Source organism: Apteryx mantelli, chromosome 3, assembly GCF_036417845.1.
Source record: "Apteryx mantelli isolate bAptMan1 chromosome 3, bAptMan1.hap1, whole genome shotgun sequence".
NCBI lineage: Eukaryota > Metazoa > Chordata > Aves > Apterygiformes > Apterygidae > Apteryx > Apteryx mantelli.
This window is the reverse complement of record NC_089980.1, coordinates 99183244-99208910: the sequence shown is the minus strand read 5'-3', so window position 1 is coordinate 99208910 and position 25667 is coordinate 99183244. Positions and strand designations below refer to the sequence as shown.

The 25667-nt window shown below is 46.1% G+C and overlaps 1 protein-coding gene across 1 annotated transcript; it reads left to right on the top strand.

Moving 5' to 3' along the window:
- Positions 1 to 4722: 4722 nt before the first annotated feature.
- LOC106489587 (T-cell activation Rho GTPase-activating protein-like) lies at positions 4723 to 9439 on the top strand. Its single transcript, XM_067294592.1, is given in 17 exon segments — positions 4723 to 4997; positions 5137 to 5313; positions 5529 to 5570; positions 5995 to 6079; positions 6182 to 6229; positions 6439 to 6505; positions 6864 to 6964; positions 7163 to 7324; positions 7633 to 7742; positions 7844 to 8039; positions 8233 to 8350; positions 8419 to 8427; positions 8635 to 9038; positions 9041 to 9077; positions 9080 to 9357; positions 9360 to 9401; positions 9404 to 9439. Coding segments are annotated over 17 exon segments (2187 nt in total).
- Positions 9440 to 25667: the final 16228 nt, after the last annotated feature.

Here is a 25667-nt window from a genome sequence, read left to right as displayed (position 1 = left end):
TGCTCTCACCTCCCTGAGAGCTTTAACAAGCTGAAGCAGAAAATACTTTTGAGGCATGCATTTGCTTCCCATTCCTAGTCAGCTCATGTTTAACAGTAAAGATTGCTTTGAGGTCTGCCATCTTCCATCTGGACCTCTGGGCCTGCCTCTCCTTTCCCCATACCACTCAACAGAAAACAAATTTCAGGGTCTGTTGCCTGCTGTACACTGGACAATTATTGCTGAAGTGATGTAGTACCATTCATTGCAATATTTGGGTAGCTTGTAACATATAAAGACCAACTGGCTACTTAGATCATTTACAGAAGCAATCATTTAGATCTGAAGAGCTACCTTTTATTTGACCACTGAAAGATTTTCCCTCCAAATGCTTTAATTCACACCCTGTGGACTCAGTGCAAAAGCAGCCATGCTATACAGTAGTAACAGAAAATAGTACAGAATAGTAATAGGCAATAGTAACAGATCATATTTTTCAATTGGATAACAGATCCCCTTATATTTTTAGCTCTGCTACTTGATTTGATAGCCTTTAATGAATTGATTTGGGAGTAATCAGCAGCATCTTAATTTGTTATTTGTCAAAGAATGTATCTTCTAGCCTCTGCTAGAATGACTGGTGCTAAAGTCCTGGCTATGGGTCAGGCTGTCAGGGACACACTGGTTGGAGCCATGGGCATGCAGATCAAACATTGATGATGTTTTCTTGTCTTCTCCCTGACAGATGATCTTGAACAAGAGCTGCACAATTAGGCAAAATAGGTTCAAAAACTGATTTCATGCAAAATCAGGTGACCCTCTTCCATACAAATATATGTACCACTTGCAGATATTTTCTGCCACTTATTTATCAACCAAAATACATATTCCTCAGCTGAATTTAACTTCAGCTTCCCCAAGATCACTTTCTTTGGTGAGAAAGAAAGGCATGAGTTCGATGAGCTGGTTATGTCTTGCTGTATGTCAGTCTTTTGTAGAAGAATAAATGGAAGTAAGCAGAAACCTACCTTTCTGATTTGGTGGAGAATAAAAAAAACACCCCAGTAGGCAGCACTACCTGAGTGTGATCAAACAGGCTGCCAGGATGCTGTCTTCTGAATAGGAGCTCCACATACTGCAAGGCTTAGTCATTCTTGACCCTGCAGGAAGTTTGGGGAATTTTACAAGCACCAAAGAAAGAGGTAGTCACATTTTCTGTATTCTCTAGGAGAAAGTGATCCCAGATGTGTTGACAGGGTGGACCAAAGGAGAAGGAAGGACTCATTACAGATCACATTTCCGCATCCGCTGCAACGTGAACACTCCTGACTGTGATCTGACTCATCCCCCAGGTCTCTGGAGACAGGAACATTTCAAATTAGAATTCATCCTGCTGACTTCAGCAGGAGTCATGCTGGATCACAGTTTTCTGCCATTTGCTGGGCAGAGGAAAATCCTGCTTAGCACTGGGAAAGGGGAGGCCCAAAGAACCATTTCTTGCTGCAACCCATGCAGCAGCAAAGTGGGACTGTTTCTCATGAGGCTGAGGACACCTACCTGGGGATCACCCACCTCTAGCTGGCAAGGAGACAGCTTGGTTTGAGGGTTCCTCAGCTGATATGTTTTAGTGTGGAGCATAAGCAGGCTTATGCCTGCAGGAAGCTTTTTTCCCATCTGCTCCCCAGCACAATTACTTTGCTACCTGTGTGCCTGGAACTCAAAAGCCCCTGGCTATCGAATAGTTCAAATTTTTCTTTCCCCTCTAGTTTCTCACGTGAAACTAGAAAGAGGGGGAGCTGCCCTCTGGAAGCAGCTACTGCCTCCTCAGGAAGGAGCATGGTCTTTCCAAGGAAGCAGGAGGCACAGTGGGGTCTTCAGCCTCCCTCCGCATGGCTCACTCTATGTGTGCCCTGGGAGCTTGAGGATGTGGAGCCAATGCACCAGCCCGTCCTTGGGTGATACAAGCACTCCCAAGAGTAGACAGCCTTGCTCTCTGCCTGACTGGTGCATGGGAGATATGAAGTGACTTCAGGAGTTGTCTGGTAAGACCCCACACCTAGTTCTCCAGAGCCAATGTCTTCTGCAGAGTTGCTGCTGGAAAGTCCCAGCACATCCTCTGCAGAACAGCAGAGGAATAGCACCAAGGCAGAGACAATATGACTTCGGAAACTCATCACAGACTTGCTTAGCGGAAGTGACCTAGGCAGCTGTCTTATACCACTGCTGTAAATTGGGATGAAATGATCATCTAAAACCAGTTTCAGATTAGATCATTCAGAGTTTAGGTTTTCATTTCTACGTTTGATCATCTCTACTTCTTTTGAGTATGAACTACCCACATTTTGAAAGCTAATTTGAACTATAAAAAAAATAGAGATTTTTTAAAACAAAACATGCTGAAACTTCTCTTCCAAAATGTTCTAAAATGGGTATATTTATCAATGAAAGACCCTCTCCTATTCCCACTTGCAGTATCATCGAACTGGCATTTTCAGTGGAGAACATTTAAAAAGAAAACTCCTGACAAAGAAAGAACCTTTTGAAGTGCAGTGAACACCTGACAGTGCCAGGAGCTGATAAGTTAATAAGAGACCATATGGGGCTGTTGCAATTTCGCTATTGATGCATGCTTGATTATGGTGGGTTGGAAGAACCAAGCAGATGTTAATATGCTTTTGCACAAATTATTGCAGGCATCCTTTGGAAAAGAAATGAAAGATTTGTGAATTGTTGGAATGGTACTGATGATGATGCAGGCAATCGGCTGGATGTATTGAATATAGAAATTTTTCCTTTTAACATCCTCACTGTAGGCTTTCAAGATTATAGGTGGAGGGAGCATGTCCCTTGACAAGCTGAACTGCCAATAAATGGCTTTGTTTTGTTCACTACTATTTGGCTGCATTTGAATCCAAACATCTGGATGCTTTCCAGAGAAGACATATTATTTACCCTGAAGATCACCAGTTTGTTGTTGCAACCTCAGATACTTTTGTCCATTAGAAAATGGGCTAAGATCACCAATTTAAATACTGCTATTTAATGTGTGTCACTGAACAGATGTCAGAAGATAATTATCTACCTGAACCAGATGGCCACCTAAAAGAGAGACTCCTATTTATTAGTTCCTTGATTTTTTTCCCCTTAATGTTTAATGAGCACAGTAGGAGGAAAAGTGGTAAAATTAAAAGTTCCAGGAGAATCAAAACTGTCTGATTATGGGAAGTTCTCTGACTTGATTCCGTAATTAGGCCATTCTCTCTCAGAGATACACATTATGATTACTTCTGTCGGACTAGGCTGATAAATAAACAGATGTTTTTGTTTTGCATGCAGCTTTGAATTAATCTCATGTACAAGGCAAAGAGCTGTTAGAGTTTCCACAGTTAAGAGCTACTTGCAGCATGGTTTAGGCAGACACAAGCTTATATTGCTAGAGCAAAAATATGACTCCACAATGCTTATAACACCCTGCAATGTCAGTGCCCATTTTGCTCCATACAATACAAACCTCAAATGACTCAGAATACCAGTGTTGTTCTGGTCAACAACATCCTTTCCCAGTACAATTTGAAATCATGGTTTCATTTGTAAGTTTAAGTAATCACTGTAAAATCTGGCCATGTTTCTCCCTATTCTCTGTTCAAAACGGGCACAATATTTGCTGGAAGTTTTTCTGCTTCTGGACCTGAGAAGTGTTATCAGTCAAAACATTATGGAAGTGATACAATTCTGTTGTGGAGGGCCAAAATTTCTTGCCAATCAAGAGTAAATTATTAACCATGTATACCCAGGAAGGACAAAATTTTGGAAGTGAATGAAAGAGGAGACATTTAGCTAAGATTAAGAACCCCAAGGAAATAGTTATGAATGCAAGAATAGAAACAGAAATAGGGCATTTTCTTTATACTTCTTTGTTTGTATAAAAGATAAAGCAGAGTATCTGGGCTTGAAATATGATAAGTTCGGGAACTGAAAATTAAGACAATATTCAATAAATGTGTGTTGGTTCAAATTAAATGGAAGTCACAGACCTAATAGTAATTAGTAGTTTAGAGTCACTGGATAGTGGACTGCTCAGATAGTTGAACAACCTGCCCAAATGCCCCCAGAAAAGACCATATGATATTACTGAGCACGTTTACAGAAGCTAATCCTGTTATTCACACTGGAAAAAAAGCTACAGAATTATAGCCAGTGTATCTAAGAGCATATCAAATAATGCTAAGGCACTTCAAGGGAATTTTTTTCCTTATACTGTTAAGCAGAGGCAACCAGCTCTGATATCATCATTAGTGAAGGAGATCCCATGTCTCAACATGCTATTGAAAACCTGAAATTCTCACAAGTTTGGAAAGCCTACTTCTAAAGGATGTGATCGCAAAACATGAAGAGAGTTGTCAGTGGTTTACCACATCCACGTAGCCACCCTGAGAGGCAATGGGCACAAGCAGAAACACAGGCATGGCAACGGTGCGGCAGCGGAGGTGCCGGCAGCCAGGAGACTCCCCTTTGCTCCTGCGCTGCACCCGCAGGCGGGGCTGCCCCGCGGCCCCGCCGGTGCATCACCATGATGTGCCGCGGTGGCATCGCAGTGACCCCGGCCACGGCCACCAGCTGGTCCCCATTGCGGCACCGTGCCATTGCAGGGCAGCGCGGGCAGAGGCAGCTCTCAGCCCGGCGCTACTGCTCGGCAAAGGGACACGCGTGCAGCTTCGCGCAGGTCTGTCCGGCCACAGCGCCATGGGACAGGTGAACTGCTGCGGTGCCCGGGGCGCTCCCAACCCCGCTGCCCGCTCGCAGGCAGGGCCCGGGCCCCCCGGCCGTGGGGCTCCTGGCGCCCGCCTCGGGATCTGGAGCAGGGCGGCCTCCCGGTCCCCAGCGCCGCTCGGCGCCTTCGTGTCGACCGGGAGCCCCCAGCTGCTCCTCAGCCAGCGTGCGCAGGTGACCCGGCACCAGCGCACGCAGCACCGGCACCTCCTGCTCTTCGCGCACGCCATCGCCATCGCCAGCTTCAAGTAAGGCTGTGCATCCCCGCCCTCCTTCCTCCCTGCCCAAGGCTCTGCCCCGGCAAATGGCTCTCCCAGAGCGGGAGGACGGCTGCGCTTGCGCCCACCGCGCACACCCGCGCTCCCTGCCTGCTCTTCCTCCCCGCAGATGCAGCTCCACCTTCCGGCTGAAGCACCGGGTGCGCCTCAGCGAGCTGTGGGTGCTGTGCCGCGAGGAGGCGGTGGCGGCGGCCAGGCCAGAGGACGAGGAGGAGGTCTTTGGCCTCAAGAGCAGCCAGAGCCTCATCCTCGTCTGGCCCACGGGCCTCTGCGTGGTCACTTTTGGGTGAGTCGGGGGCGCACGTCCCAGGGCCGGCACGTGTGCCCGTCCTGCGCCACGGGGCTCGGCCCTATCCCGGGCACTCTCCCTGCGCGGGCCAGAGCCCTTTGGGGCCCGCGTGCGTCCAGAGGAGGAGGAGGAGCAGCAGCAGCAGCAGCAGCAGCAGCAGCAGCAGCAGCAGCAGCAGCGTGGGCTGAGGCTGTTTCTGCTTTGTGCTGCAGGTCGCAGGAGGTGAAGCAGCTCTGGCTGGACGCCATCCTCAGGTCAGGCCTGCTGGGGGATTCAAGGCGCCGGTGGTGCCAGGGTGGAGGGCGGGGGAGTGCTGCCGATGGAGCTGCCTGCGGAAGTGCCCGCTCAGCGGTGGGGGAAAGGTGCACCCACTGCCACGTGGAGCTCCTGGCAGAGCAGCGGGAGGTGCTCAGCCTGGTGCTTGCAAACGAGCAGCAAGCCCCGGGAGCTGTCAGCACAGCTCCCGGCTTGCAGGCGTGGGGACCCCGAGCCACTGCTGTGTGTCTCCAAGAGGAGGAGAGCAGGAGCCGGGGCGTTAGAGAGCTCGTGCTCCCAGCCGGCGCTGCTGCAGGCTGTGCGGACTGAGGGGCCCTTGGCAGCGCTGGGCTGGCTGGCAGGGGGGAGAGCAGCCAGGGCTGGGGGTGACGGGGCTCTTTGTGCGCCCTTCCCTGTGCACAGGCAGAGCCAAGGAGCCCCGGGAGCCAGAGTCACCCGCCTGCCCTCCCTGCGGCTCCTCACCAAGGTGGTCGGCTTCTACGGGCCCGTAAGTGTCCGCGCAGCCTCCGCTCCAGCCCGAGAGCCACTTGGCTTTCCAAAGCCCACCATGCGACGGTTTCTCACGGAGGCTCTTTGTTCTCTCGCCCAGGAGGCGTCGCTGACTGCCAGGACCGTGGAGGCGCTGATTTTGGCAGAGGTGAGCACGGGCTGCCTTTGCTCAGCCCTTGCTGGCTGTGGCTGGGCGGTATCTCAGCACCGTGGGGACGGCTCTGCCGGGGGTGCAAAGGGAGCAAAGTCCCCGTGCCGGGGGAGAGCATGGCCATCCCTGCGCAGCTGGAGCAGCTCGCTCGAGGCCCTCGCTGCTGTGTGGCGGCTCGCTAAGCTGAAGCCCTCCCTTTCTTGCAGGCTGAAGCCAAGAAATGCCCCCGGGCGGACCCTTCAGCCACTGAAGAGGCACTTTGCCCCTCGGCTGGTGAGTGCGAAAAAGAAAGCGAGCAGCTGCCTTCTTGCACCCTGCTTGCCAAGTGGCGCTTCTGCAAGGCTGCCTGTCCCGCCACCAGCGGTGACACGCCGGCGCACATCAGCCCTGTGGGCAGCCGCAGCTGCTCTTGTTTCCTCTCCCCATGCAAAACCTCGGTGCCTGTAAACACTCTGGAGGAGACCCCGCAGCACGTGGCGCTGCACACAGAGCAAAGGCACCCCAGGTGTCTGCGCCGGATTTTCTGAAGCCATGTTTGCTTTCCTTTTGCTCGCAGCAGGTGGAGCGAAGGGAGGGAAGAAGGTGGTGATCTCATAGCCCCTGGCTTGGAGAGGAACCTCTGCCACCGCAGACTGCCCAGGGCAGCTGGGCTCTGGCCCCCGGGTGGCTCTCTTTGGGCAGCCTCCGGCCCTCATCTGTGGGCAAGGTGATGCCCTGCCCCAACCAGTGCAGGTAAGCAAGCCTGGGGAGAGAGGTCTCCTGCAGGGAGGACTCCACTGCACTCCCTGGACTTCACCAGTCCCAGGTGAGGCTGGACTGGGGGACAGTCAGGGTACTGCCAGGATACCCTACGTGCAACAAGAACGACATACTAAGCCGAGTCAAGCAGAGCGCAGCGCCAAGTGCAAACCTGTCTGTTGCCGCCTGCAGGAGCTCCTGGCTATCCTCTGTGAGAAAGGCCCGGCCACGGAGGGCATTTTCAGGAAAGCTGCCAACGAGAAGGCCCTCAGGGAGCTGAAAGAAGAGCTCGACAGAGGTGGGAACGTGGATCTGGCGAGCAAACCCGTGCACCTGCTGGCAGTGGTGCTGAAGGTGAGTTCTGCTGACTTGTAGCTGGCAGAGCGCAGGGCGAATCTGCATGGGCCCGTGCCAATGCCTAGACTGGCCTAGGAGGGGCTGCAGGCTAAAAGCGGCCTGAAGCCATCGCACTCAGAGGATCGGGCTTAGGACACTTGGGCATTTCCCTTTGCCACGGGTGGGATTTTCAGTTCCACCAGCTGCACCTTTGAGAGCAGCTAGCTCAAAGCTAGCTGCCTCCTAGTGAGCCCAAGTCACGGGGATGCTGCCTCTCTGCTCCCTGCTAGTGTGCAGAGGCTCACCTAAGGGCCTTGGCCTTGCAGGACTTCCTGAGAAATATCCCCTGCAAACTCCTCGTGGCCGACCTCTATGCCAAGTGGCTGCTAGCGCTGGAGAAGCCCAGCCTGCAGGAGCAAATTGCTGAACTGAGAGAGTAAGTTTTGCCAGCAAGCAGTCCCACCGCTCGGGCTCAAGCCAAGAAGCAGCGGCCCCTGCAGCCTGCCCTCCTGTTCCTGTTGGTTTGTGTTCCCGCAGGGTGGCTGGCAAACTGCCTCGAGCAAACCGCCTCTTGCTCCAGCGCTTGCTCTCGCTGCTCCACCATATCAGCGAAAACGCAGAGAGCAACCGCATGGATGCCAGCAACCTGGCAATCTGCGTGGGGCCAAGCTTGCTCAGCCCTGACGCAGACAACACGCTCCCGCTGGCTATGCAGAAAGAGAGCAATGACAAGGTCTGTTGAATTCAGCACCCCCCCTCGCTGCCCCCTGTGCTGAGGCTAAGGCTGCCTTGCTTGTAGCGGGCCGCAGGAGGCTCTGAGCTACGGAGCTACAGCTGTGGCTGCAGAAACGTGCCTCGGGAGCACGAAAGGCTCCTCAGGATGCTTGCAGCCCCTCGCGCTGAACTCCAGGGCTTTCTGTGTGCAGGTGACACTCTTGGTGGAGCTCCTCATCAACAACTGCACAGCAGTATTCAGCGACGACATTGCCTTGCCGTTCAGGCCCTCGACCGAGGAGTCAGCAGAGCACACAGAGAGCTCCGCAGGTATGAGCAGGGACTGCTGCTTGTCCCGCGCCAGGGCTGCTGGAGCACAGCCTGTAATTGGATAGCAGAAGACATGTGTGGAAATGAAGAGAGGTGCAGAGGGTTCAAGAGGGTCTGGCAGGGTTTCCCTAGCAGAAGGCTTCTCAGTCCTTCCACGCATGGGAACAAAGGTTTCACCTTTGCATCTGCCAGGGGGGCATGGTGCCACAGGGAAAGTGCCCTGGCATCTTCCAGTGGCCTCGAAAAGCTACCTAACAGGCTCTTTCCCCCCCCAGAACACCCAGGTGCTGCTCAGCACAACCGTGCTGCCTGCAACAGCCCCGAGCCTGGAGCTGAAGGCAGCCCCGCCACCTCTGACCTGGAGCAGCCCAAAGGGGCAAGCGCTTTTGTCAGCAGCTGCTATCCAGCCTGCCTCTCTGCCCCTTCGCTGACTAACTGCAAGAAGGAGAGCAGCAGCATGCGCAGGAGCTTCTCAGAGGCAGACCTGTGCTACCAGAAGAGCAACCTGGAAGGCAGGAGAAGGCACCCGGAGGTAACCAAAAGTGAGAAGCATTTCCCCATTCATCAGACAAAGCACAGCTTGGAGAAGAGGGCACTGGAAACAACGCCTTGCCCTCCTGCAGCCACACTAATCAGATGGCACTCTCTCCCCGACACCTCCTCCGGCTGCTCCCTGCAGAGCTCCTTTTCTCGTCTCATGGCTCGGTCTTCACCAGCTCTGCACTAGTTTCCCTCCGGAGCCCCCCAAAAGCTTTCTAAAGAAGACACAGGCTTTTCCCATCAAGCCCAGGGAGGACAGCAGCACACCCGGCACGCACATCAGAAAGCACTCCAGGACGCTCTCTTTTGCAAACCGTAGCAAAGCGCTTAAAAAAGTCCCACATTCTGGAGGCCTGGAAGACAGGAGAGACAGCTCCTCAAGCAAAGACAATCAGTTCTCCTGCGGAACTGTCCAGGAAAAGAGGCCCGATGAGAACAAGCCGTTGCCAGTGGTGCATCAGCAAAGGCTCAGCGTTTCAGCTGAGCGGAGGAAGTGTTTAGAGAGGTGGGTGGGTGGAGCAGAGGAATCCGGGAAGAGCACTCACTTAGGAGGAGCCTACGAAGACCTGCCTGACCATTCAGGTTCCCTGCTACAGTTCCAGCCATGAGACCCACAGAGTCAAAGCAGGACGCTCTGCCAGCCTGCCCATGCCCCAGCCGTGCACGGCACACAGCAGAGGTGGCTCCAAGGCATCTGCTCAGGCACGGAGTTTGTGCCCTGAAGGCTTTGGGGGTGGAAAGTGCACCCTGCAAGGTTCCTCTTGGAAGAAACTCTGCTGTGAGTTTCCCAGTGACCCCTTATCGGAGCTTATTGAGCGGGAGACTTGTCTGAGTCCTGTCAAGAGGTGACGTTGCGGGGCACCCGTTGGAAAGGAGAACGGAAAACGGTGCCAGACTCTCTGTGAGCAGAGGTCCCAAACATTCCTGCCCCTTGGGATCCCAAAGAATTGCAAACCTTATAAGGACGGTTGGGGTTTGGAGGTCCCCCTTTCCAGCATTCAGGAGTCTAGCCAGACCTCTGCATGATTTGCTGAAGGGAAACTCAGCATGGAAGCGGGAGCAAAAGCCTCAGGAAGCCTTAAAGGCTTCAAAAGATGACATGGCTGCGCACAAATCGATGGGGCACGCCCAGCCCAAGTGCCCATTTACGCTACGTATAGACAGAAGTGATAAGGGCTGTGGGTGGGCATTCTCCGGCTATGTGTGCCGACTCTCATTTACCAACCGATTGGGACTGCTAAGCGGTTTCCCCCTGCCGTGGGGGTAGCACAGAAGACTCCTGTGCAGCAGTGGGCTTTGTACAGCCATTGACAGGTGACAAGGGGTGGGACGAATGAAGGAAAGAGTTTATCGGAGAGTGCAGAGACCAAGGACCAAGTCCAGAGGTGACATTCCTCAGCAGCCGATGGGTAGGAGCACAGAAAACGGTGCCAGAATCTCTATGAGCAGAGGTCCCAAACATTCCCACCCCTTTGGATCCGAAAGAATTGTGAGCTTGACGAGGAACCTTGGCGTCTTGGAGAGCACCCTTCGCTGGAGTCAGTATTCCAGCCAGACCTCTGCCTGTTTTGCTGAAGACCAACTCCACATGGAACTGCGAACCAAACCCCCTGGCAGTATTAAATGCTTTAAAAGATGAAAAGTTGCCTTGCTCATCTCTGGCACCCACCCTCCTTCCCTACATGCCCACGGACACTCCATATAGGCCTAGGTGATGAGGGATGTACATGGGGATTATAGCAACAAGATGTGCCCTGCGGAAAGGATGAGCCTCTTACCTTTGGCTCTGCATCCTGGCAAGGCTCCCAAGCGAACGACCCTCCCTTGCAGAAAGTGCTGTGAGAGACTATGAAAATGATAATTTCGCAATACTTTGAGACATTTATATGCTATTGCATACTTTCATTTTCATTCTGCAGTTCCGTAGAACTGAGGGAAGGTATGCTGGCACAAAATTTGTATAATCAGGTCATAAATTGGCCTGTTATTTTGAAGAGGGTAAGGAGAGTAAAGAAGTGACAGGCTTGATTCGTAGCCACCAGTTTATAGCAGCAGAAAAATGCCAATGGATATTAAATGACTAATTATCATATTTCAAGCTAAATTAATGTCTTAGACTGCATATATTTCTGTTAAAAAGAGAGTGATCAGTTTAGTGAAAATATTCTGGAATTATAATGTCGCTTCAAACTGTGATTTAAAAAAGGAATAATTTGGTCCGATTTCGTGAACTAAAATTCAAACTGATTTATTAAATCATTATTTAGGGTTACCTTTAGGCAGTGTTTCCTACCATATAAATCAGCCCTTTTGAGCAATACATTTGCTCTGCAATTGGTGGATCTCAACAAACTTGCAGAAGTTTTGGCCTATAGAAGATAAGTAGGCAGACGATCATTAGGTAAAACTGTCAGAGGAGTTTTGTGCTGTGTTGGGCTTCATTGCTGTCTCATGAATATGTAATGTTCTTTTGCTGACATGTAGCAACAACCCCACAATACTTTTTCTCTTTCTTATATGTTATATACCCTGAATATTTTGATATTATTTTTGAGGCAGGCTATTTTTGAAAGCCTGAGGCATCCTCTCCTACCTCTTTTGAACTCCATGGGAGCAGGATAGTGTCTGGTGATTAAATCCCTCCCAAGTAGGGAGTAAGGGCAACTTTTTTTTCTCATCTCCCAGTGTTGGCTGCTTTTAATCTGCATGTATATGTGATAGCTGTCTTTTTCAGAGACACAACATATTCCAGTGGCTTGTTTCAACGCAGCCTGGTTTAATCCTGATGGATGGGAGTGAAACGCTGTTTTCTTGAAGCCATTGCACAGGGTGTATTCTTTCTGCAATTCTTCTGGCGCCTCAACTGTTTTGAATGAGTCCAGGGAATAACAATATTACTTCACTGGACCTTAAGAGTACATTTTCCCCATTGACTTAAGCTAACATATGAAGACAATAAAAAGACAGTACAAGAAAATAGAAAGAACCCAAGACCTCTGTTTCCTTCTCCCGTAGTAAGTGATGAGGTAGTCAGTTTTGTTATGGAATTAAACCAAAGAATGACACCTCTGTGAACTACTTTAATAAAAGCAAATGCAGTGAGACAGTAAATGAGGTCATCGTGAAATACAGAAAGGGTAGTAGGTCTGCACTTGTACTGCTCTTCACAGATAGGCTCCAGAGCTGGGCCATAGATACCTGTCACATCTCCCTTATCCTGTATCTCAGCTGAGTGCCTTGCTGAAGTACGAGACAGAGCTCTGCCCTATCAGGAGTTTTCAGAGTCATACACAGGGCTGATGCCTTGCAACCCCCCAAAATCATTCTCAGTCATCTTTAACAAGAGCACTATATGTTTTCTTAATAACATTCAGGGCACTCAGACATTTGGTACACTCCAACAGTTCAGTAGAAATACTCTAGAACATCACAAAGAATATTTGGACCGAAGCAAATATATATTTCAGAAAAGTTATCAGCCCATAAGGCTACAATGTGTCTCACTCGCACAGACTTAGGTGCTGTCAGCACAAGGCTCTGATGCGGCATGGACCCATGGGCATTTCAGCAGACACATATGAGTAGTTTCCATCCTGACACTCACTCCTCTGGTCAGGCTGGTCCATGGTGCCCCCACTGTGTCGCCTGGACCCTTCTCACTCTGAGAATACCTGGAGGCTTCAGCATGGCATCCAGCACCCCCAGGCTGCAGCTACCAGCAGCATGTCAGCATGAGGGCCAGCAACAGCCTGCTTTCCTCACTTCCCAGTGAAGCACAAGTACAAGGACACATTGGGAGCTTTTTTTTGGAAGGGTTGTTCAAAAAGAATACTGTTTTGTCCATATACAGTAGTTAGTCTTATCCACAAGGCTACCCCTTGGTATATAATTTCTTAGCTATCTATGTGTTTCAGCAGTAGCAAGGAATGCAGCAAACACAGCTGAAAAATTCTCATATTCTTCTGCTAACAAAGTATTTCTCTCCTTTCTATTGCCAAACTATTCTCTTCCTAATTACAGGGCCAGAGCTTCCCAATCACACTTCCCTGAGAAATGCGTGGGTGATCTCACCAGAGGTAAATACTCAGCTCGAAACTTACATCAATTCATACTTTTGTAAAATCACATTTTGGGGAAAAATGATTAACTGATATTTGCAAATGGGAGGTAAATGTCTGATGTTGTTAACACAGACTTTGCAATCAGCTTTTTAATCTGTGGGAAGACAGCCAAGAAAAACATCTTTCTTTAACAGCTTTTAAGATTTGGAAGCTTCAAACCAAACCAGTCCTAGGTGCCACTCCAGTGATGGCAAAGGCAGTTTCTTCCAAAGCTGAATTTGGCCCACTGAGTCTTTTGAAATACATTTTTGTTATGTAAATGCATTTTTTCTTATTCTTTTTCTTTCTTGTAGCAGGCAGAGTTTCTGCACAAGCAATAGAGTCCTTCCTTATAGGAAGCACAAACCATGTAGTGGAGAGAATTGTAGTGTGCTTTATCAATTATTTTGTTACCAAGTAGTTTTTAAATATTTTTGTTCCATTTACATCTCAGTTTTACTGCCTATGGGTGCTAAAACTTCTCTGTCTTAAGCACTGTCATTAACAGTGACAAAATTATCTTCCAGACTTCTCCCCAGCTTAAAAAAAATGCCAAGTTAACATTGGCATATTTGTCCATAGAGAAAATCATTGCATCTTTCTGCCTTCCTCTTGGAAATTCAATGTTTCCCCTTGCTCCTCATTCATCTTTTCTCCAGGCAGATGGGGAGTGGGTGTCACTCACAGCATCGTGTGTCCTGCCAGAGGCTACTTCTGCAACAGCCCTGCCACGCCATTTGTCTTCCTTGGCGGTGCAAAAAACTTTTAGTGCAGTTGTGAAGTCTCCTCTCTTGTATGAATCCCTTCACACTGGTTCACATTCTCTGTTCAGAAGTCTCCTGCTGAGGGCAGTTTGTAATTTCAGCCTATAAAAGTGAAGGGACATGGGTGAGCCTACCTAACATTTAACTTTGGTGGTTTGGGCTATGAAAGGTCTGCTTTGAGGCTTTTTCTTCTGCTAGGGGAGGAATATCTGAAAGAGACACTATCAAATGTATATAGCCACCCCAGAAATAATTTGAATCAAAGAATGGAGTTCATTCACCCTAATGTAGGCTTCTAATAATGAGGTATTTAAGTCAAAGCTAGTCATCATAAGCTTTTTTTATACATTATGAGCAGAAAATGGCACTCTCATGGGAGATTTATTTTATCTTAAGATGGGGTTGAGGATTGCTCAGATGAATTGCCTCACCAGAGACTACTTCTCTCCATTGACTATAAAATTAGCCTAAGGTGACCAGCTCAGATTTAGATATATAATACTAAGCAAGATAAATCCCACTCTTAGGTTCTGTGGGTCCTTTTGTATAGCCTGGAGGACAGGGAATCCTGATCTATGAAAATAACAGGAACAGTGAAATAGCAGTGCTCATCTTTCATGTTTCTGCTGCTTGCATCTTACATTAGGGTCAAACCCTCTTTGTGCAAAATGTAGAGGAGGACATGCTCCATCCATCTTTAGTGATATTTGCTACTCCAAAGTTGAATTAGTGCAGCTGAGTTTTTGCTATAGGCAATGAAACAAGAAGCAATTAAGAAATCCCTCACATCATTGCTAACTTCTCTAGCTAAATAAGAGACTGTTTCAGGCAATAAAATTGCTTAGATATATCTATGTGCTTGAAAACAGGAATTAGGCAGCTGAGGTTAAAGCACAGCCTCTCTGCATCAATGCACTACCTGTTTTGCTGTATTACTAGGCTGCAGTAAGCTCTGCTGGTAAGAGTCCCAGGAACCTATCGCAGTTATGTCTAGACTAGGAGACCTGGAGGCCCTTCCTAGTCCCCTGGTCCAACTACACAGATTAAGCATCTCAAATGCACGTGCGTGCAGGTGAGACCTGGATGTACAACAGCACTATCCTCCCCACTTGCCCCTTGTACATGTATACCTGTTCCCACAGCTCAGTCCAGTGATGTGGCACATTCCACATAGCGTTCAGACAGGTGGTTAGACAGATTATGACCCCAAAGCAAACTGGAGAAGGCCCCAAGAGGGAAATGAACTGCCTGTATAATCATACTGGTGCACATGATGTGCTTAAACTTGAAAGCAGAAACAAACTCTTTACCAGTGAGAGCACCTTACAAATGAGTGACTCTCTGGGCATAGCAGACAATTTCACCTTCATTTCACTATTGTTGAAGAGTCTGCAGACATGGAAAGAGGTGAAGCAAAACAACTCAGCTTAAAGTTGGGTCCACAAGCATGACATCATGTAAGATCTGCAGGGTTTCAGGGTGAGCAAAATAAAGATCTGCATTGGTTCAGGGTGGTACAGGTAGAGTAGTCCATAAGGCTAGGATTGATTCCTTTCAATGATTCCTTTTTGAAAATATTTGCATTCAAAGTTTATGAGATGTGAAACAAATCACATTGACCTATCCTGGGAAAAAAGTAGTGAGACTGTATTTGTATTATTGGGTCTGTTTGATTTTGTTTCTCTTGGGGGATTAGACATTAGAAAACAAAAAAGAGGATAAATATTTTTTTTTGTCTCACTGTGCAAAAAAAAATCCAGTTCTAGATTTTTTTCTGAAGTATAAGTATATCCAAGTATAGGAAACAACTACAATAAAGAATAGTACATACCTTTTGATTGATTCTGAAATAATTCTGTAGTTTTTATGAATTTCCATGAAGTTCTTCTGAACAAGCAAACAAGATAACTCTTAGAGCTTCTTTGAAGTAGTCTATGTTCTTGTTTTACTTTACAATTAATTTAAACAAAAGCCAATATGCTTACCAAGATAGGAAATACATTTATACATAGTTTTAAAGTAAATGAATCACATCAAAACACCTGTCCAGGAGGCTAAATTAATCAGTTGTGAAATTTCATTGAATTCATGGAGTTCTGATGATATGACTAAATTTGGCACGGTATTTTTCTCCAAGAATAGCAGATCAGCTATGGAGCTTAGGATTTAAAAACAGAGCATATTTTTAGATAGAATGTTGCAAATGCCCAGGCACTTTTGGAAAACTAGACCTGGAAATGACTCAGAGGGTGAAGTTGACCTAACTCTGGTAAATGTTCACATCTGACCCACTTCCACTAGGCTCCCTGTATGGTCAATGGAGACGACAGATCCTCGTACAGCAGGATTCGTCTTACCATAAAGCAAGTAGCTAGAACAGGTTAGGTGAGTTATATCTGACATAAACCAGTTCCTCTCATCTGACCATGGTCAGCCCTAGCTGCAGCACAGACCTGGTCTGAGGAATATGTCATGTTTTATGGATGTCAGTTTTGCTACGGCATAAATCAGGAATTTTGCCCCCTTTCACTTCTTCAATGTAATTAATAGTCTCTTGGCTCCTGCTACAGCTGCTGTAATGACAGCCGTGTCATTCAGATGGACAGAATCACTGTTCAGTAGCAACCTGTGCCAGTACTGCTGCCAGCAACTAAAATCTTGTTTCATGTTCCATTTAAACTCTTATGAACACATCTTTGTAATTTCTGTTTTACCAGTGTTAAGGTCTGCTTTGTCAGCCACTTGAATTTGGTCACATCATAATAGTAACTTTCGCTTGTCTCTTGCCAAGGAGAGTCCCAACATCTGTCCTGCAGAGCCTGGTGAAGCTTACAGACTCAGAAAGACATAATGACACTATCTAGGGGTTAACTCTTACCTCCTAACATGCTTTGCCTGGAGAAACTATCTTGCTCCCCCAAGAAGAAACTATCTTGCATTGTGGGACTTTGGATCAATCTGCTGTCCATTGCTTCTGCAGCAGGAGCAATTATAGGCCCAAATATTTCTTTTGCTCTCTTGACACTGCCCAAGAAATCATTTAATGAAACCATCGTAGATCTGGGTAAATATTATAAGCAGATTTTCTATGGCTGCTTATTTGATTTCCCTTGCTTCAGTGTTGTTCCCATCCCTTGCTGCAAGTAGGCTAATGTATTTGATGCCTTACCTGGCACAAATACTCACTACAGCTGGGAATTACAGCTGAACAGGAGCAGAAAGTAAATTCTGAATCCCTAATTACTTTCTTCACAAGAGAGGAGACTCCTGGAGCTTTTCATAAATGGTTCTGGTCCATGTGACCAAGTGAATGTCATTAAATCATGGAGGCTAGCACTGCAGTCCTGAAGAGCTAACAACCTAATCCGAGATAAGACTTGACAAGTCACTGCAACAAGCCACGTGGGAGTAAGGATGCCAGGGTTGGCTGTGATAAATGCCATATAGTTTCAGAGAAAGTTTTTAAAGCCATAAATCATCCTAAGTTTTGTTTGGTTGCTTTCAAATGTAAATAAATGCAAGCACTTTCCCCTGGATATAAGCAACTGGTAGTTTTTTTCAGCATCTCGGTCAACATGGGTCTTGAAAAGGATCTTGAAGAAACACAGGGGGTAACTTCAGAGATTAATGTTTTTAAAGAAAGGAGAAACAGAAGGGAAGAGATCACTACTGCGCCAGAAAAGCAAACATCAAATAAGGTATTTGACCATAGCCTCATGTGGGACACAGCAGTAGCACAAAAAGGCAGCAAATTAAAAAAAAAAAAGAGAGTAATGAAGCGTCAGGAATGTATACATATTTCTCCTAATTCTTTGTGGAGTTTTAATTTTTCACCACAATAAAGCCATGCTTTCCCCCCCCCCCGCCATCATTTGTTAGTGTTGTAGTCACTGAAGTTGCTGTGACAAGCTGTCAGCTTCACTCCATCTCAGTGCCAATCAAAGCCTCAGAGGTTGTGCATACTCAACACATGCATCACTGTGTATGTCCCCAAAGCCTGAGTGAAACACTTATTCACCAAATATTCACCAGGTCAGTCTGAGAAATTGTGCAGGAAGAAAGCTCAGCCCATTCCAGAACAATGACACTTGAACTCCCTTCTTGTTCATGATTATTGCATTTCTTTCTTTTCAAATGCAGTCAGAACTAGAAATTAGGATTCCTGAGACATGCTCCCTCCTGGGCTGCTAATCTCAGGAGCCGGTTAGCACAGATCTAGATCTCTAAGGTGGGACTAGTCTACACAGATTATCCAGCCCAGGGGTTTGTCTTTTTGAACCCATATACTGAAAAAAAAAAAAATCAAGCCTCAGTCAAATATGGCTGTGGTGAATCTTGCAGGTGGCTTCATTTTCTGTATGTTCCCAGGGGGCTGATGTAGCATGGTCTTTGTTTTGTCTGGAGCCTCTGAATGTCACCATAAAGGAGACAAATCATCAGGTGATAATAATGTGTAACCTTGAGTCCTAGTGGAGGAGGACTAAGGCTCCTATCCTTGTTTGTGGTTAGTAAATACGGAAGGTCCCAGCTCTGAGCAAGACATGCTCGCAATGAAAATTACTCCCTGTGAAGGGGTGACAGTAGGTTTTGATCCAGGGAGGATGCTGGGAGGGTGGCTGGAATTTAGCTGGAAACAGAGCTCATCATTAGCTATTTATTTGCATTCTTCCTCCAGGTAAGGTAATACCTTTATATTAATATTTATGAAGAGGCTAGCCTGCACAGAGATATCTGATAGGTGAAACATGCCATACAAATAACAGGTTACATCAAATTTACAAGTGAAGTCTCACTTCTTTCGAAGGAAGAGTGGATTAGACAACAACTGAATAGGAGACTGACATTTTGATGACAGAGCAGAACTCAGGAAAGATAACTCATCTGAACACATGAGAGAGGAGGACCTGGTGAAGCTGCTATAAGGCAAGTTTTATTCTTGTTTTGTTTTTTTCTCTCTATGTACTGACAATCGCTTTCCACAAGCATCTCTGCATGTGCTAGATTACTAGATCCCCATGCTATAAACCAGATGCTATCTTGGTCAAGGATTACCGGTACAATAGGAGCTTTTCCTCTGGGACCATTTAGAGTGATGGGGAGGTTGAAACCATAACAAAGAGTAAGAAAAACCCCCACACACATTCTCTTTACTAAATCCATTATTTATATTTTCTCCCTCCCTTTCTAAAAATTTCCAGTAGAAAATTGCGACTAACACTTGTGGGATATTTTTTTAAAATAAATCCTTGCTTTGGGTACATCATTAAAGGATGTGTTTCTGACAGGTCTGGTGAAGCTGTAATTATAGTGTGTGCAATAGATAAAAGCATAATGGCTCCGCTGCATAAATAATGGTTCATTATTCCAGTTTTTTTGGTGTTTAGTTTGCCGAGCCAATAATTCCTCCTGCATATCCAAAGCAACTGTATACTTCTAATCTGAACAATTTATGCTAGATTAATTGAAAGGAGAAAAGGAAGAGCTTTTGCAGCAGAGAGGACACTTGATCACTCTGGTAACCCCCTCGGATGAACTTGTACCACCACATGCCCAAATGTGGCATCATCCCACTTTGCCATGGTGTTTCCCACAGTGGTATCAGCACAGCAGTGCATCACCCTGACAGGGTGCCCCCAGCTCTGGACAACCCCCGGCTCTGGGCAGGGCCCAGCCTGCTGGATAACGCTCTGGGCCCGGCCACACTGCTTGTGCCGTGAGTATTGGCGGGAGAGTTGCTGGAGCTCCAGCCTCAGCTCTGCCACCACCCCAGGCTTTTCCTTCCCAACCCACCTGGGACACTGTTCATGTTTCCATTTGCTGAGCCTTTCCATTCAAGTCCTTTCTTGTTTCTAATCTGTACCTTTGAGTGAGATTATTAAAACATTAATGTTAATTTGAAATCCACTAGCCTCCTCAGGACACCTCATTTTAACCTGCCTGCTCAGGGTGCATCTTGCTGAGGGCATTAGCTCCCACCTTTGCATGTTTTCACACAAACCAAGCCAACATACAGCAATAAAACCAATAGCAGAGTCAATAACCTGCATGGAGGAGAGAGAGAGGTGAGTCTCTCTCATGTCCCCTAATAACTTAGCCTGTTTTCCAGGGTAGGTATGATTTAGCCCTGTAGGACAGGTAGGAACTCTGTACTAAATTTTGGTCTCACGGTCCTCATGGCATGACAGAAGACTCTGAAAGTCACCCTGCCTTTCATCACTGGAATAATAAATGAAGTACAAAACCCAGGCTCACTGAAAAGTTTCAGCATTTGAGCAAGGAAGAATCGTGAAATGTTGATCCTCAATCAGAGGTATATTTAGCTGATCAAAATTAGTGGTAATACAGCCCCAATTCTAACATCCAAATTCATGTTGAGTACCTCTTCCCCTTTGTAAACACACCCATGGAGGGCCATGGGACTTCTCACACAAGTAGGGGGACAAAATTGGCTTCCAGATGATTATTCATAAGTGAATATCTGCCTGACAGGGACATATCATTCAGCTGATCACAAATGCAAAACATTGAGTTGTAACAGATACATCTTCAGGCTAGACATATAATCAAATTTCCATGGCTTAACAAGTTATCACATGTCAGCTGAGTCACAGGAACAGTCTGTGCCTGTGCTCCTTCCCTGGGGTAAATGAAGTATTTTGCATGTGCCCATGAGCCAAAAGTACACATGGGCAGTTTTCTGAGGCTCAGCTGAGGCACAGTAACTTGTGAGGCTGCAGTCCCTCCATTGAGGCTGAGTCACCCCCCTCTGGGATTCTGCAGTGCCAGAACCTCCTTCAAAGACTGTCACCGACATCTTCCTAGAGATGGTGCCATTCCTTCAACACACTGTCCTCTACCAGGGACCCTGGCTGGTCTGCATCTGTCTCCAGGTGCTCTGAAACCAAGTCATCAATAGGATGGCCAAGACTGGCCCAGGATATGGGTAAATACTGTGAAATTTTCTACCAGCATCAGGAGCTTCTGCTATTTTCTTCAGGTAATCAAGTTAAATTGTGTTAAATAGTGCTGTAGAAATAACATTTAGCACAGAAATAACATAAATAACATTTAGTCCTTGCACATTGATGACCTTGGAAGTTCTAGTATTTGTAAGCCAAACCTGAGCCCACTGCAACCTGCCTTGGGCTCAGTTTACTGCTGTAGGCATTCCCATGGAAAATTCTTCATGAAGTTGTTTCCACCAGCTCAGGTGAGCGTATGGGCATTATGGGACTCAATTTCTCAGTACATAGCTGCTTCTCACCCCTTCCCTGCACAGTATTCCCATCTCTGTATATCTCCAGCTATCCAAGAGGCCTACCAAACACCTCTCTGAAGCACCACTCCTTCCTGCCCCAATTCTCCTTCATGACTTGGCAGGTTGACTCAGTTCAGCGTACCTGGCAAACACTGCTGTCCTGCGCACCTGAGTCATCAGGTGCAGAACCAGCTCCCTGACTTTGAGGCACTGCCACTGTGAGTAGCACAAAGCACTTTCCTGCTCCCTTTCATAAAGTAATTTGGGTCCTACCTGCTGACTTGAATCTTGGAGAAGCTGCATAGAAACCACCACACTTCACCACACTTCCTCTTTCTTTCCTCCTGCCACGTCTGGATTTGCTTTATTTTCATCTTGTGTGTCTAATAGTGGATTCACCTTCTGGAGCTGACTTTAACTCAGTGCAACACATTTTCCCTCACAATTGGGTTTAATACATCGTGTTCATTTGCTTGCCAAATGGTTAGATTTGCTGTGATTGCCTAAATCCCCTCTGTATGACCCTCATTTGAAGCTTTAACGCATAACTGTTGAAATGCTTTTCTGAACCCTGTGTGCTTTCTTTCATGTATGCTCCCATACTTACACGTTCCCTGCATAAACAATTATCATCAGTATTTTGTAGGGAAGCTGAAACATGAAATCACAGCAAACATATGTTACCGGAAACATTTAGTTTAGATTGTGTCCTCACATATCTTGGTGAGTTGTACACTAAAGACTGTAAATTATGGTGAAGAGAAGACATAATCCGTGTCTTTCTATTATTGTCTAGAAACTCCCTTTTTAACATTCTGGGATATGTCTAGCAGGTCATGATCACACTGCAAATAGTAATACATAAACAAAGAATAAACATCAGAATATAATCATTTCTGTACTCTTGGAAATGAATGTAGTCTTGGGAAATTGCTGTGTTTTTCTGTGAATTATAGTTTTATTCATCTACAGCATTACTTCAGCTTTGCTTCTGAAAATTTTGCCAACCTGACATATATTTATTCTAGAGGGTATTTTGAGTAACCCTTTCTCAAGCAATTTTTAATGGAAATATGTGTAGGAGAGGAATGGGACCTCTGTTATCATTAAAGATTAAAAAATCAGGGCTTATTTAACTGCTATTATATAGTTCCATTATCATTTTCTGAATAGCGCATTACCAGTAATTGGTTTCAACTTTATAGCCATGTCTATATCATATCCATTATCTAAGCAGATTCAAAGAATGCTGGCAGTGTCCAAAGACAAACAGAGTTAATTAAACATGTGTGGTCTCGTAAGCCAGGTTTACAAGAATTTATCCACTGGAAAACCCCTTTTGACTTTGTTGATTAATCTTGAACTGAGCCATCTTTCCAGGACCTGGATGCTTCAGTACACCAGAGCAGGAAGCACACTTTATGGTAGTTTGCATGACGGAGTGCTTGATAAAAAAAAACAAATAAAAAAATGAACAAGGTCTCAGGCCTACCATATAATGAGTTAATATTTCTTCCTATAAGATTATTTAATGAGTGATTACAATTCTCCTCAAACGTATTTAAGTTCAGATTGGTGTCTTGTTTGGGGGAATGTTCAGGGGGCTGAGATAAACTCTGGGACTGGCAATCAACCGACAAAATCCAATGCAGGCTGGCAGTGACCAAGAGGGACAAATAAGTCATTACTCCTGTTTTCAGGGACAAGCATCAGATGATATCTGAATTCCCTTATGCAAATATCATTACATGCAAATATAAATCATGGCTCTCTCTGGAGCTTTCTCAGTGCAGCAGACCTAGCAGCCATAGGCTCTCTTCTCAGAATGTAATTGTAATTGTAATGGATTTTAAATTAATTTTATAAAAAGAGATTTTAACCCTTTATGGGTAATAGTGCTCCCTTTCTAACTGAATATTCTTCAGAGGAGCTCACTACTTTCACCCCCGGCGTAACAGACACAGGCCTCTGGAGCTGGAGTTTCAACTCTCCAGCAGCAGGGCTTCAACACTCTCCTTTGGTACAGCAATATCAGAATATGGCACTGGTCAAGAACTTCTAATGTGGATGCTGTGCTTTATTCCAAATGGTAAAAAATCACCATTAACTCCACTGCCACCCAAACTTGCCAAGTCACTTAAGTGTAGTAGAAATCTGTGCATACCATGGGCTTCTACCATCACAGCTCTTGCAATCAGGGATCACATTTCTTTAAAACCCCAGATAATGTACCACCTGTGTGACAGGGATACATCAGGAAAGGGCTCCCTGGTACTGTTCCTTTCCTCCACTGAGCATCACAGGCCTGAACATCACAGCCACGGAATAAAGGGGGTCCATTCACTGTTTGATTTGCACAGCTCATTCAGGGCACTAGTCATAAGCCTGTAACTGTCTCGCAGGCGCACATCACCCTAAACTCATGATCTTGTCAATGAAGAGGGACTGATTCGTGCCCTTCTAAGAGAGATGTTGTCTCCAGCAGCAAAACAGAATCAAAATGATCAGCTTGGACAAAACAGCTAACTCTGTACCACCAAAGGTAGGTAAGAGCAACTTCACACCCATCATGACTTGCTCTTTCTTGGTAATATTAATAGTTATTAGAAGAGGCACACACAAAAGGGAAAATTTTGCCTGTGATAATGACCTAGTAGCTGAGCAAGGAGCAAGACCTACACAGCTCCCAATCACTACCATCCTCTGCCATGTCCACATCTTATCACCACCACTGCACCTTTCCTACAGGAATATTTTAATGCCAGGAGACAGCACAGAGGTGAAGAAAAAGAGCAAGTGCTGATGGGAGGTGGCGCCGGTCACCAGATGCCTAGCCACTCTGTCACTGTGGAGAAACATTCAGCAATATAACAATGAGAAGCTACCTGAATTCAACAACAATGAGAATAGTGAACTAGACACTGGCCTTCCTGGGACCCTAAGGGACAAGAGGGCACTTCACAAGATCATTTGTGGAAAGAAGGCTCCAGATTCTAAAAATTCTTCTTTATTAAATAATCCCAGAGTCATTTATAACAAGGAAGAGATTTAAAAAGCACATTAAAAATGCCTGTTCTCCTGATGAAGTCCCCTGAAAGCTACCTTGATATAATTCATCACTGAGTACTCCTAGCACTGTATATTTCTGTCTGAAATATGCCTTTCCTTCACTTCATTTTTTAGCTACAATGATATGTAAACCTAGGTGGTTTTAGAATAAAGATTCTACACTACTTATTAGTACAGTTGTACTGATATCAAGGCTTTTTTTCCTACTCATTTTTCCATGGTTCCAGGAAAACACATTCCCTCTCTGAGAACATGGTCTTACTCCTTGCATTTGTTACTCTGACTGAATAAGCTGATCATGCTTTCTACAGGCTAGGAGCATCTGCCTGAATTTAGCCATTTGTGAAACTCTGTATTATACTCCTTGCCTCAGGTAAACTTTCTGGAGGAAAGTGTGTTGGCCTACTCCTCGTACTGAGGTAGTTTCATCCAAAGGACCAGCAGCCCGACCATAACATCTTCTTACCCCAGAGGTAACTGGAGAACCACTAATTAGGTTTTGTCAAATCATTTGACCTTATGTTTCGTCTCTCCATGTTCTTTGTTTCAAATAGTAGTTCTGAAAGATTAAGGAATGGGAAGAGAGGGAGAGAGAGAGAGAAAATAAAAGAATAAAATCACAACTAATTTTTCAAAAGGACATATCAGCAAGCTCAGAAATGGGTTCAGTTCAGGTTGATTGCCACAACTGAAGAAAAAGAATTGATTCAGTGCATAGTGGTACAAAAGATAAAATTGCTGTCTTGAAAACAGTGTACTTTTCCACTGCTTTGAAGGATATTTTACATAAATTCAGATTTTTAGTAATGCTTTGCACATAATCAGAGCTGTCTAAGCTTGTCAAACATTTGCCCTCTGGCAAACATGCATTTCCAAAGGGTGCATCTGACAGCCAGCTGGTTTTCAGAAACATGTGGCAGAAATACCCGGTAAGAATTCCATCAGGAGGTTTCTTCCAGCCACAGCTTCATTTAAGCATTTTTTGTTCCTTAAGCAATTTTAGCTTCAAAGCATAGGATGATTTTTTTCCTCCTTTTATTATGAATAGTAATCATTTGTACTCTTGTAGGTCTCTGATGCCCCAATCAAGTTCATGTACTGCTGTGCTAGGTCCTCTAAAGCTGCAGGAGAAAGCAACCTAAAGGATTATATGAATGCTGTGAACTTCTTTCTCCCAGTGGGGATCAGCTTCACAGTCATGACTCATGAAGTGAATCTAGCCCTTGTGACACTGGCAGACTTGGGCTCTGCAATGTTTTCTTCTTCCATGTGCACTTGTGACAGGTCCTGCAGACATATAATGATGTGAATTCTCCTGTGGAAACTGCCCTACAAGTCTTCCCTCCAGTGCAATGGAGGGGAACAGCGCTGACGGAAGAAACACTCAGAGGAAAGAGCCATCTCTCCTTGCTCTGCTGGAAGCAAAAGGAGAGGAGTTTCTTTTCCTCATGGATAAAGTTGAAGCTTCCTCACCAACTTCAAAGTGTTTTAACCACTGGCCCATGTGCAAAGAGCCAGATGTTTAAAGGTGGGTAGGTAGGTAAGTAACAGTGTGCCTGTGTGCAGCAGTTGGTTGAAAATTGCCC